Source organism: Convolutriloba macropyga, chromosome 15, assembly GCF_964194025.1.
Source record: "Convolutriloba macropyga chromosome 15, txConMacr16.3, whole genome shotgun sequence".
In the NCBI taxonomy this organism is placed as follows: domain Eukaryota; kingdom Metazoa; phylum Xenacoelomorpha; order Acoela; family Convolutidae; genus Convolutriloba; species Convolutriloba macropyga.
In genome coordinates, this window is record NC_134482.1 from 30,684,501 (window position 1) to 30,699,440 (window position 14,940).

The 14,940-nt window shown below is 34.5% G+C and overlaps 1 protein-coding gene across 1 annotated transcript in view; it reads left to right on the forward strand.

Moving 5' to 3' along the window:
• Window positions 1–570: 570 nt before the first annotated feature.
• Window positions 571–14,940, forward strand: part of LOC142354651 (uncharacterized) — a 32,688-nt gene continuing 18,318 nt past the window's right edge. The window contains exons 1-3 of the mRNA XM_075406997.1: window positions 571–796; window positions 2,142–2,369; window positions 14,540–14,767. Coding sequence (XP_075263112.1) covers window positions 637–796; window positions 2,142–2,369; window positions 14,540–14,767 — 616 coding nt within the window. The 5' untranslated portion in view covers window positions 571–636. The remainder of the gene's footprint in view (window positions 797–2,141; window positions 2,370–14,539; window positions 14,768–14,940) is intronic.

Genomic DNA, 14,940 nt, shown 5'->3' on the forward strand with positions numbered 1-14,940 from the left:
ATATTCAAAATTTTTAACGTGCACGACAATGTTAAGGGTTTTTTAGGATAGTTTGTCTGATTACTGGCAACAAATAAAATGTAACACGATTACAAGCGTCTATCCGTACAAAACATCTGATTATTTTTCACTCGCATTTTTCCTATTTTTCATCAATGTTTGTTTTATTAAATCTTTAAATAGTAATCTTTTATTATCTTAAAACAATGTAAAAATGACCCTCCCAAACGAAACTCGCGAGCATATGGGTGGTGTACTCTATGAATTTTTGGGTACCTGTATTCCATTGTTTGTATTTCCTGGGCAAAAAAACAAAAAAAAAACTTTTCAATATTTTTGTAAATATTTTTTTATACAAATGCGCGCACACACACACACTAACACACAAAGAGACACACATGCACACACAAATATATATGTTTGATGTTTGATTTTTGGATGTTTTCTTGCTTTATGCCATGGCAAGATCATGGCATGATTTACCATGATTTAGTTGGTTTCTTGTCAAATTGCATCAAGATTTGTTTCACTGGTGCATTTAAGCAATAATTTTTACTTCTGCTAGGTCAATTACTTCGCCATTACAACATTATAAGGCAATCAACAATACATCTGGTGCTCAGACTGAGGGGAGGAATGCAAATATTTGTTCATACTGAAACTGGACCAACAATAACAATTGATTGCGAGTCAAGTGACTTAATTGACAATATCAAAGCCAAGATTCAAGACAAAGAAGGGATACCGCCAGATCAACAAATTTTACTTTTCAATGGCAATGAGTTATCAGATGATGGTATGTACGTTTTGTTTTGATTTGCTCTCATGATTACGTAAAACTGAAACCAACCAAATACTTTTCGTGGGAATCTTGTACGAGTTTTCGAGAGTTCATAGAAATCATATACGACTAAGTTTTATAATCGGGAATTGGTATATGACTCAGTTTTATAATCGGCAAATTATATATGACCTTGTAATGGTTCCCACCTCAAAAATATATGAGGAGCAACCCAAAAAAGCCTCAAGCCCAAAAATGACGAGCCAAAAATGACCTGAATTAGTCTATGATTCAGGAATTAAGGGGAACTAGATTTACACTCGTCCACTAGTTACTGACACTTGGAGTACATTAAGGATGTTTTTGCAAATACATTTTTATTAGACTAGTGGTCTAAATTTCCTCCTCAAGCATGTTTGTTCACTTCTATTTTTGAACGAAAATTGAAACCCAAATTGAGTGCTTTAAATGTAATTTTTTTGTTCGAAAATGTTTTTATATAATATTATTTTTGACAGAATTTTGATCCTGATGTCCTGGTATTAAAGTGTCTGAATATAGTGCAGTTGGATTTCAGCACTATAATGTTGCACGCAAAATTTAATTGTATTTTTTTAATACATCACTTTTTTTGCTCGGAAAGTTGAAATAAAAAAGTAAGTTTTGTTCAAGAACTTTTTTTCAATTATAAGGGCATTAACAATGGTATCCTTCTGATTAGCAAAAAATTCCTCAAAAATTTTCAAATTAATTTTGACTTGAGAAAGGAACAGCCTGAAATACAGTACCCATTATTTGAAAATGTTGGCCCGGAGATGTCTCAATGTATATCATTACTCTTTGATAAGATCCCAATAGGAAACATTTCTGAAACATACTATGTTAAGCGTAAAAGAAGTTTAGAATGCGCAGCAAAATCGCCGAATGACTTTCGTCTGGCCATAGTTCAAGGCCAAAAATACCTGACCAGAACAATGCGCCGAATGACCATCTTCTGGACAGTGACAGTATCCATCTGCTAGTCACCATTACAGCTTGGACGCATGATAAAGAATGTTCAGTCGTTTCATTGTTTAGCAGGATTTGCATTGTTTAGATAATACAGTCATAATGTACATAGAATTAAGCCATTTTAAAAATTTCGCATTAAAAAACATAATGAATTTTCAGTGTCATTGCTTTTTTGTACTGAGACAATGATCCAGAGTTCTTGAGATAACCCATATTAATTGAAAACGAGTCTGTTTTTTTTTACAAAATTTGATATTGTAGGGTAAAATTTGTCATTAAAGAATTCTTTGTTATCAGTTTTGTTAATATTTCGGTGGTAAGGTAACAAAAACTGGCTGTTGGTTTTCAGGGAAAACGCTTTCGGATTATAAAATCGGAAAGGAGTCCACCCTTCAATTGCAACTGAAAACCAAGAAAAAGATCCAGATATTTGTTGAGTACGTGAGTGGAAGAAGGGTAACCATAAAATGTCTCCCAAATGACACTGTTGATTTGGTCAAATCGGTGATCAAAGACAAACTGGGAATAACACCCGATGAACAAACACTGACATTCAACGATCAAGAGCTACAAGATGGTATGTACTTAGCCTCATCAATTTTTGAACATCATTCGTTTCATTAGTTGCACCCTCATCACTCAAAAATTTTCCTTATCGTGTAGGATCTTTAAAATTTTTAGTCTGATCTGCACTTATCAGATAATGCAGGACTTTAAGACATCTTAATCAGTTATTGGAGATCAAAGTCGCCTACTCCTACGTGTAATATCTGAGAGCCAGAGTAAATCCTTATATCCTACTATTTGTTCAAATTTTACTTAGCAATTTAAATCATATGTATGTAAATGCTTAAGCTTTTGTTATAGTCGATGAATGTTTTGAATTGAAATTATTTTTAAGGTCTCACAAGACAACAATTCTGTCCAATAAGATCAAGCTTCACACAATATTTAGTACACTAGATGGCAAATCAGCGCACACAAGCGCTGCCCAACTGTGGCCAGACAAGGATCGTTTTTTTTTTCAATTACAACGGGATTTTCATGCGGACTGGATATTTGCTATGAAAATAGTCATTACCGTGTTTAGTTTTAAACCTAATTTCTTTAGTTTCAAGAGCAGTCAAATAGTTCAATTTCTTTAATATTCCTTTCACTATTAATCTTTGTTGCAATCTCCAATTTGTTCATGTTTCAGACAGAAAACTGTCTATTCACGTTCGTAAACAAATTTCGCTTCCTTTTTTTGTGCGTCATCACCATTTGATTTCTTAATTTCTTTATAACTTAATTTGTACAATTTCGTTTCTTTCTAGCATTTTTGTTCTCAAAAATCAGTTGCAATTGAAACTTAGTAAATTGTTTTCAAAAAAAATTTCTGACAGTAAACTAGCCATTTGCGCCACGAATTCCAATTTTGAAAGTGAACTTCAAAATCAAACTAAGTAAATTGGCAATCGCACCGCAATTGCCCAACTCAGCTAAGTGATAGTCAATCGTGGTACAATTGACTAAAGACTTCCGCAATACAACATGGCGCAGTCAGCGACTGACTCAAGAAAAACTCCTCTGCTTATCTACGCTTTCAGGGAGAAAGCAACTGTCACACCGATCCTCTCGTGGGAGAAATGGAGGCAACTAGCATTGTTGAAAAAAGAGGGGATACAACTTGAAGTCCTTCTCAAGCGACCACCTCCAGGAGTCACATATCCACCCAAACCTGTATATGAGGAACCAGTGGAAAACCACACGCAGGCAACCGAACCGCGATAGAAAGATTCGCAATCAGCAATTAAAGGTGACGTGGCAAAACAGATGCAAAAAGATAGAGGAAATTGGCATTCAATGCGGTGATAAACCTTGGGACATATGCGACCAAAAAGAAACTTCACTTCTATATCTATGCATCAGAACAGAAGACCGCAAAATTTTCAAAAGCAAAAACTCGCATTTCGTCATCCAGAAGGAGCCAATGAAAGAACTTTGGCGTGTAAAGGAGGAAACCTTCATAAAAAATCGCAATATAACATATGACCCTTTTGCCTTTTTTCATCAAAACAACAAAAATGAGAATCTGTCGAGAGCTTCTATGGGAGACTCACAGAACAAGCGGAAATTTGCAGCCTGGGAGAGGACAAAACATCACTTATACGTGATAATTTCATTTTGAATATGTTAGATTTTGAAACACAAAAAGAACTTCTTAGAGAAACGGTGTCATCAACCAAAGCACTAAAAATAGCTATTCATATGAAGATGGGAGCTCTGAATCAACAAAAGATTAATCAAAACCTTCACACGACTGCTCAATCTGTGAATATAGTCAACAGCTTTCAGAACCCCCATCGCACCACGAACTACCAGCAACACCAGAAAGATTTCACTCGATACGCAACTGTCTCTCAAAATTATAAATGCATTATCATCTGCGCAAATTGTGGTCAACGCTGGACCCATAATTACTGTCAAATATGTCCTGTTTAAGGAAAAAAGTGTAACAATTGCAGAATCTTAGGCCATTTTGCCAAAAACTGTCGGGAACCTAAGAAATATAAATCTCAAACATCACAGCCCCAACAAACAAGCGTCAACCAAATCGACACAACAACTAACAAAAGTGATGATGAAGAATCCACCAACTGCATAACCAGTTATAGAGAACTATAGGAGCAAATAAATGGTTCAAAATATGACAGTGATTCTGACGACTATGTCGCAGCTATTTCTACTGATGCGGCAAATCATCTTGAACCACTCAACGCAAAAGTTCAATTTGGAAAAATCACAGCAAGTTGTATGATTTATTCTGGTAGTGTGTGTAGCGTCATCCCAAAAACTCTCGCTAACAACATCCTAAAGACTACCCCATCAGCACTATGGATTGCTCCAGAATGAGAGAGAGAGAGAGAGAGAGATCTCAAAACGTTTTCAAACGAACCGATCAAGGTCCTCGACAAAATTGCAACCACAGTTGTCTACAACGATTGCATGTGTGAAGACGCTTGCCTTATAGTAAAAAATGGATGGTCACAAAATCATCATTAGAAGGGACCTGTTCAGTAGTCTTGGCTGGGCATTGGTGCAATAACAAGCAGAAAAGGGTAAATATGTTAACAGTTTCGAAAATTCTACATTCAAATTAAAACAAGCTATCGAGTCGCACTTTCCCGATCTTGTTTGAAACAGCAAAGCATCAAAAATTTCACTGGGTTCCGACTAATCTACAACCTAGAGTTACTGATGACTTAGACCGATTACAAAAAGAAGGACATATCGAAAAACTTTCTCGTTGTTTTTACGAAAGTTTTATCTCGCAAATAGTAATTACATTAAAGAAAGATCATTCTATAAAAATAGCACTAGATTCTAAAGTCCTCAAAGAATCTTTTCATAAATACAAATATCAAGTGCCCAACATCAAAATATTAATAGATTCAATTTCACAACATCTAACAAACACAAGAAACGGTCAACAAGCATATTGTTGAACCATATATCTTAAATAGGCTTACAATCAATTACAATTACACAAAAAACACCTCAAAACACTGTAAATTTAAAATCATTTGCGGTGAATCTACAGGTATATATAGATTTAAAACAGATTTTACGGCCTCACTGACGTGCTAGCTGAGTTTCAAAAAGCAATGGACTACATATAGGTCTTCAAAAAACACATACCGTTCTTTATTATAGTAGTATTGGATCTGAATCTGACCACATTAATTACATTATCAAACGCCCCAAAAACTTAAATAAAGATGATTTGCGCATCAATCTCCAAAAATGTCACTTTGTTAAAACGGAATCTGAATGGCTTGGTTATAATTGTACTCAAAGTGGTATTTTGCTTTTCGAAAGCAAAATTGCAGCCATTCTAGCAATACCACCACCAACTAAACTTAAACGTTTAAGATCATTCCTTGGATCACTACACTACATTAGCAAATTTATACCACATCTAGCTCAACTTTGTCACCCCTCAGAGCATTTTTGAACAACTCCACCAAATACGTTTAGACTGAGTCACATACCGAAAACTTTATTATAATTAGAGATAAAATAGCACAAAGTACTTAAAATTTCCATTATGATCTCAATCTAGATGTTAGAGTAGAATTGTACGCTTTCCGCTCCGGACTTGATGCAGCACTCGAACAAAATCCTCCAGACGGGTGGAAACCGATAGCATTCGCATCGCGTTTTCTCAACCCCACAGAGCCACGATATAGCGTAAATGCATTGGAACTATTGGGAATTGTATGGTCAATTGACTATTTTAAATACTACTTTTATAGAGTAAGATTTTACGGTAATCATAGATCAAAGAGCTGTATTTTCAATACTTAAAGAACATCGTTCGAATAAATCCTACAATAGTCGACATTCACGTTGGATTGATCGACTATTTCCTAACAGTTTTGCCATAGAACACATGCCAGGATTAATGATGGACCTTGTCGACTGCTTCTCTAGAAATCTTTTTGCATATGCAATGAAAATTTCTTCATACGACGAACATATCGAAGTGGCAACAATTTATAAAATCCAAGACTCTTTCCAATTGAATTGAAATAGCGTTTTAAAACATTTCATGAAATAGCATTTTAAAACAAATCATCCACCGCAAACACGTCAAAAGCAGAAAATTAAAATTAAAGGATAAAATATTTGCATCGCATTTGCCACATTGTAATACTTCATCGTCAATTGCTTCGCAATTTACACTTACACATAAGCACAATGACCCGAACTTAAAAAGGCCAATCGCGTCGCAAGTACCTTCCTCACATTCAATACCACCCTTTGCACTAAATACCCTCCATTTAATAAATCAAATTCCATTTACAATTTTGCTATGCAAAAGTCAGACAGTAATGAATGTGAAAAATCTCAACATTGAAGCCCAATAAGACCCAAATCTGATATCAAATCAACTAATCACTGTAAGTTCTCTAAATTAGGCGCGAAACTCAAAAATCTTATCTACAAATACCTATCACCCCACAATATTTCGCTTTCTGCCAAAAATTCTTATACAAACAAGTTCACTGATATAATCTCTATTTCTTCATTTTCAAAAATGGCTCGAGGAAAATCTCAAAACCAAACCAACAAATGCCGGAGTCACCTTTTCGGACAATTCCCCCACAAATGCCACACCAGGCACCAACAATTCTTCCACGATAGAGACGACCCTTCTATAAGTGCATTGGACACGGCTGATGACCTCAGACTATCACAGACGATCAACAGAGTTTTCAGTAAGAAAAAACTCTTCGCCAACCTAACGGGAAAGGATTCTATGCTAAAGGAAGTACAAGACTGTGTCCTCAGAAAAGACGGGGAAAAATTAAATTACATAAACTCATACTGGCGAGACATGAGTGTCAAGCATTGGACACGGCCGATGACCTCAGACTATCACAGACGATCAACAGAGTTTTCAGTAAGAAAAAACTCTTCGCCAACCTAACGGGAAAGGATTCTATGCTAAAGGAAGTACGAGACTGTGTCCTCAGAAACGACGGGGAAAAATTAAATTACATAAACTCATACTGGCGAGACATGAGTGTCAAGCATGGGTGCCTGTGTATAGATGAGAGAATAGCAATTCCCAAGGCGATAAAGGACCCCGTGTTGAATGATATTCACTCAACACATCCGAGCAGCTGCGCGATGCTTTCGCTCGCTCAGAATATATGTTGGTCATATATTCATCGTAGCATCCTAGCAAAACTAGCGAGTGCAAATCTTGCACGGAAATTGGTATGAACTTGAAACCAGTGGTTCCCCATAGCAACTGGTCAACATTAGTTAGTTGCATTGAACCGAATGACGAACTACAAATAGATTTTGGCTTTTGGCGGTCCACTTATTAACGACAGAGGAATAGAACAATATATTCTAACAGGCATTGATAGCTATTCCAAATAACCAAACGTAATCAATTATATATATATATATATATATATATATATATATATTTTATATATATATATATATATATATATATATATATATATATATATATATATATATTGAGTGAGTCTATATAATCACGGAGTACCAAGAACAACTAGATTAGATCAAGGTAGACGTTTAACAGGTAAAAAGATTCAAGAATATTGTACTGAAAACAATATTGAACCAAATTGTGCTCCTGCAAACGATCAAAGAGCAATAGGCCCCGTCGAACGTCTCATTCGAAATAAAAACGTCAATTATCATGCATGAAAGCACATTTAAATAAAATATTTAAGTTACAACATTCAATACATGCAATTATTCATAAACTAAGAATAACCAAACAAGAAACAACTAATGTTACACCATTTGAGGCACATTTTGCTAGAAAGTGTAATACAGCATTATCTAATTTAGCAACTATATCAAATAGTAAAAATCTTAATTATAGAAAAGTTAAATATTACTTAGACGAAGATACCATCCCAGGCCGAACATATTTAAGTGACGAAGAGTGCGCTGATAGGGAATGTGCTTTGACGTGGGAATTGAAAAGGTTATTGGCGTTGCAAATGCCCGAGCCCATGAACAACAACAAAGGATGCAAGATGAGGAAACCAGACACATGTGGTAAGAGGGCATTTCGCGACCCATCCAACGGAGCGAAAGAAGTGTCCAAGTCAAATTAGCCCTCAAGATGCATGCTGCCCACAGAGAAAAGAAAAACTGGGATGCACTAAACAAGGTTTTAGCACCTGGAAGTACCGTCGGAAAATTGAGTTCATCGACGACTGTAATCAAGGAGTCCAGACAACCAGAAATGAGGGTTCGCAACTCAGATGTTGCAAAAATTGGAACTAAGCACGAGAGAGACACCGATCTGGATAAATACGCGGATAGAATTCCGCCTAAAATAAACGAGAAAACGATCGAACAAAAGATAGAAAATCATAAAAAGGATCACCTCAGAAATGACCTTGGTAGCCAGAAGAAAGCGCTCAAAGAAACCATCGGATGATGTTAGTGTGGTCTCCTCGGGTTGATCTTGCATCTGGACAGCGAGTAATGTGGCAAGAGCACTCAAAATGCGTAACCCTAAGAGAAACCCGAAACACGACAAAGCATTTTAGAACAGACCCTACCTTACACAATTACATTTTTTAAGTCCAATTGAACCAATTGCAGCTCCCCCGGCCCAAACATTATCGTCAGGACCATCCGCGTCACAATTAACCCCTCTTCCTAGAAGAAATTGCGCACTGCAAAACAATGACACATCTGCATCGGAAACTTCCCCAGTCAGAAGAAGTAAGAGGCAATTGAGAAAGCAACGTAAAGAGACTAATCAGCAAATGCAGACAATAATCCAGGACATTAAAAAAACACACGGTTGTTCGACCGCATTACCTATCTCTGACTTGACATTAATCAAAACAGCATTCCCAAGAAATCCAAATTAACGTTGGACAGTTGATCCACACTTCAATGTTTCAACAGAGAGAAAGAGAAATGACCGTGCAAGAGGCCGAGCAGCAACAGTCATATAACTCGGAATAAAACTGTATTAAAACTCAGCAAACTTAATATAATTATTAAATAAATTATTATTTCATAACATTTAAACGGTGAATAAGTATTATTTTTCTGATTTTTTTAATTATAACTTTCATTGTTCTTCTCAACAGGGGGAAAACTTATACGGGATCGACATTTGTTACAGACAAAGATATCCCTTGCCGTATTTGGTTTTAAACCTAATTTCGTTAGTTTCTAGGGCAGAAATTAGTTTCATTTTTAATCTTTATTTCACTATTCATCTTTGTTGCAATCTCCAATTTGTTCATATTCCCGACAGAAAATTGTCTAATCACGTTCGTAAACATATTTAACTTCCTTTTCTTCTGCGCGGTCACCTTATTATTTCTTAATTTTCTTTTTTTACTTAATTTGTACAAATTCGTTTTATTCTCGCTATGAAATGAATTTGCACAAATTGTCAAAGATCAGTTGCAATTCAAACTTAGTAAATTACTTTTGAGAAGTAATCCCTGGCAGTAAAATAGCCATTCGCGCCGCGAATTCCAATTTTGAAAGTAAACTTCATAATCAAACCAAGTAAATTGGCAATCGCAACGCAATTGCTCAATTCAGCTAAATAATAGTCAATCGTGGTAAAACTGACTAAAGATGGACTTCAGCAGTACAACAGTGATCTTGAAAATTTTAATTAAATATCTTAGTTTTATTTGTCAAATAAAGTTTATATAAGTAACTACTCACCAACACTGTGTTTCAGATTTTCAACTGAACGCAAACAGTGTTTTTGAGCTTTCATATTGTACTTGAGCACTAGTTTTTTTAAGAAGGTATTGTATGCGCCCTAGTCGTTTTCATAATAGTTTTTGATAGGAACGCAAAGAAATAGATTTTGTTTCTGATTATCTATAAAAAACAGATACGTGGATCATTAACCACGTCGGAGAATTGACTGTCAATGTCTTGAAAATGTCTGACAAAGTCTGACACAATAAGAAGTCACCAGTTTTTCATATAAGTTCTCATTTGATCTTGAAAGTCCTTATAACTGTCACATGAAAATCGTATCAGATAACCGAAATTGTCATCAGATCATATTCTTTAAAAGTTTTCTGAGGCAAAAATTATAGTGTAGAAGGTGATACAATACGATTATTATGAATAGAACTAAAAAAATATGATGAAAAAGAGTGGCATGTATTGTATCAGACCATACACGATGAAAACTCTCATATCACAGGGCCAAAGTAATAGAAAAGTTTATATGTAACATGTCCATTGACAATCCTTTTTTCGATAGAAGCTATTATTTCGTTACATCATAAATTGCAAATTACAAAAAATTTTAGCCAAGTAAGTTAATGGCGAATTCTCAATTTTACTGCGACAGCGTTAAAAATATTGTCACGGACAACATACGAACAGATTTTTTAAGCAGTATTTTCCGGGTAAAGGGCCAAAAATTTTAAATTCTTTTTACTGCTTTTGACATTTAATATAACGAAGCAAATTATTGTTTTAACTCATAAACAGGGGTAATTACTGATTAAAGCAGGTGTAGTTTGTAAGAAGCGTCCAATTTGAAACTATAGATTTTGTAAAAATTAACATAAGAAAAACGCTTACATTTTTAAAACAAATATGACAGAGTGTTTTCACCGTTTCTTTAAACTTGAGAAATGATCATTTTTGACTATTAGACGAACCATTCTGTCACTAATTTTTCTTCAGAGAACACAAAGTGTTGAAAAACAGGCCAATTAACGCTAAAAAATTAATGCTAATTCCTTTTACTATAGTTTTTTGTGACCGATTCGGATTTTACATAATAAAACAATTACTACAAGACCGCAATTGATGATTTTTGGGTATATTTCAGCATTGAAAGCTGAAAATGTTGCAATAACACTCATTGTACCCATCTGCTACTAAATTAAAGTATTTGCTACTCCATTACAATAAAACTTTCTTAAAACTTGATTGATCATTTCGTGACTGCCAATAAATGGTCATAAATTAAAATTACTGTTATTTTGGAAATCTATTCAACCTAGAATTAGCTCCAAAACTGCTAAAAAGTTTTGTAATGCTAAATACGGCTAGAGACGAAAACTCTGATTGACATTGATGTTATTTTTCATTTTGAGAAAAACATCACTACGTGTTTTGCTAATTGAAATAGTTACTGAGCACTGATATAAATACCGATAAGATTTCTTCGAGACAAATCTGATTCTCTGTATTGATAAAAAAGCTCAAAAAAGATTCGAGTGCAATTTTTCAAATTTTTTATGTTTCTCAAGTTGTCTTTAATACAAGTTATTCCCAAGAACGCAAACGTGTGAGTTATCGACCGAAGAGTTTAAAAATATATACCAGAATTTAAAATAATGAACTTGTGCCTAAATTTATGTAAGAGTTATTTAAACTTTAAAAAAATTGTTTTGGCCAAGCTTTAATTATACCACGTCTCGACTTTTCGAACCATCCCTCTCTGTGAGCATTTGTTTAAGTATATAAAAAAAGTTTGATCCCAGTGTTGAGTCAACTATGTCAACACTCTTGACTCAATTTTGAAAACAGAAGTTAATTTCCAAATCCGATTTTTTTTGAAAGTTACAATATTTTGTTTGTCAGTTGAGTTTTGATCCTTTATGTCATTTGAAGGTTTTACCAGCCTGGGAAAATGCGTAGAATGCGAAAAAGTTTTGAAGATATTTGTTGGCGAGTTTTGGATTGTTTGCTTATATACGTAGAGACTAGTAAACCTTAAGGCTCTAAGAGAATTTCATGTCCTCCGGGATTTGCCTGTTTATCCCGTTTTGGCGACAAATTGGCAAAAGGCTCAGACGAAAAATTCGCCAAGCAAAAAATGGCCTGAAAATGGAACCGCAGGACTAATTAGACAAACTTCGTTAAAGACTTTTTGAACACAATTATCATCTAAAATACAACTCAATCATCTGTGTCCATTGACAATCCATTTTTGGATAGAAGCTAGCGTTTCGTTACATCATAATTGGCAAATTACAAAAAATTTTAGCCAAGTAAGTTAATGGCGAATTCTCAATTTTACTGCTACAGCGTTAAAAATATTGTCACGGATATCATACGAACAGATTTTTTAAGCAGTATTTTCCGGGTAAAAGGCCAAAAACTTTAACTTTTTTTTACTGCTTTTGATATTTAATATAACGAAGCAAATTATCGTTTTTACTCATAAACAGGGTTAATTTCTGATTAAAGCAGGTGTAGTTTGTAAGAAGCGTCCAATTTGAAGTTATAGATTTTTTAAAAAACTAACATAAGAAAAACGCTTACATTTTTGAAACAAGTATGACAGAGTGTATTCATCGTTTCTTTAAACTTGAGAAATGATCATTTTTGCCTATTAGACGAACTATTATGTCACTAATTTTTCTTCAGAGAACACAAAGTGTTGATAAACAGGCCAATTAACGCTAAAAATTTAATGCCAATTCTTTTTATTATAGTCTTTTGTGACTGATTCATGTTTTACATAATAAAACAATTACCACAAGACCGCAATTGATGATTTTTGGGTATATTTCAGCATTGAAAGCTGAAAATGTTGCAAAAACACTCATTTTACCCATCTGCTACTAAATTAAAGTATTTGCTACTCCATTACTTTAAAATTTTCTTAAAACTTGATTGATCATTTCGTGACTGCCAATAAATTGTCATAAATTAGAATTACTGTTATTTTGGAAATCTATTCAACCTAGAATTAGCTCCAAAACTGCTAAAAAAATTTTGTAATGCTAAATACGGCTTGAGACGAAAACTCTGATTGACATTGATGTTATTTTTCATTTTGAGAAACACATCACTACGTGTTTTGCTAATTCAAAAAGTTACTGAGCAATGATATAGAATACCGATAAGATTTCCTCGAGACAAATCTGATTCTCTGTATTGATAAAAAAGCTGAAAAAAGATTCGAGTGCAATTTTTCAAATTTTTTATGTTTCTTGTGATGAAAAATTATTGGAAGCCATTTTAGAAAATTTCCTCGGAAAAACGAAGTTTCAAAAACCTAGCTCCGTGGTATCCAAACCAAATGATTATTAACAACACAAATCGTCAAGTTGTCTTTAATACAAGTTACTCCAAAGAACGCAAACGTGTGAGTTATCGACCGAAGAGTTTAAAATTATATACCAGAGTTTAAAATAATGAACTCGTGCCTAAAATTATGTGAGAGTTATTTAAACTTTAAAAAAATTGTTTTGGCCAAGCCTTAATTATACCACGTCTCGATTTTTCGAACCATCCCTCTCTGGGAGCATTTGTTTAAGTATATAAAAAATGTTTGATCCCAGTGTTGAGTCAACTATGTCACCACTCTTGACTCAATTTTGAAAACAGAAGTTAATTTCCAAATCCGATTTTTTGAAAGTTACAATATTTTGTTTGTCAGTTGAGTTTTGATCCTTTATGTCATTTGAAGGTTTTACCAGCCTGGGAAAATGCTTAGAATGCGAAAATGTTTTGAAGATATTTGTTGGCGAGTTTTGGATTGTTTGCTTATATACGTAGAGACTAGTAAACTTTAAGGCTCTAAGAGAATTTAATGTCCTCCGGGATTTGCCTGTTTATCCCGTTTTGGCGACAAATTGGCAAAAGGCTCAGACGAAAAATTGGCCAAGCAAAAAATGGCCTGAAAATGGAACCGCAGGACTAATTAGACAAACTTCGTTCCAGACTTTTTGAACACAATTATCATCTAAAAGGAATTCCATATTTATTCCACTAAACGCACACAAATTCGATCATCAGCAACAACTCACATCAAGCAAAAAAGCCTAGAAGATTTATATAAAATGCCAAATATGCTCCATATTTAAATATCCCTCCCTTTAAAATTTATCGGTAGTCGGCAGAACGAATAAAAAGCTTAGCAGAACTGCCCACCCTATCGAGGTTGGAGTAGTTTTTCGCATTTTTTAATTTAAAAATATCTATAGAGCTGATACTTGAAAGCAGATAATTGAAAGGACATTGCATTAGTAATTTCATATGAAAACCCAAAGCTTGTTAACTTTCTCAAGAGCTTCGGGTATCAGCAACAACTCATGCCTCGGCATAATAACCTAGAAAAATTTGAAAATAAAATAAAAAATTGTTCCAAATTTAGGTAAATATCCCACCCTTTTCAAATAGAATTTGTATGTTATGCATCAGGGGCAATTTTGTCAAATTGTGGTTTTTCTGCTGCAGGTATGACCTTGTCAGATTACAACATCGTCAATGAATCGACTCTGTATCTCGTGTGGAATCTGAGGAAACCATTTTTGACAACAATTAAGACGATATCTGGGAAGTCGATTGAGATTGAAGTGAATTCCAGCGACCAGATAAAAGATGTAAAACAAACAATTGCGAAGCGAGAAGGTCTTGATGAGAATCAGTTACGATTGGTGATCAACAGAAGCGTGATTACTGATTGTAAGTTCTAAATAAGAAGCTCTATACAATTTATTCTTAAAATTTATACGCAATTTTTGGATGATTTCTACCCCTTCACCCATTTATGCTTTCAGGAGATTATACGTTGGGCTCCGGGGCTGCTGTATTTTAAGTTGGGCTGTGACCAATAATATGAAAATTAACAAACAAAA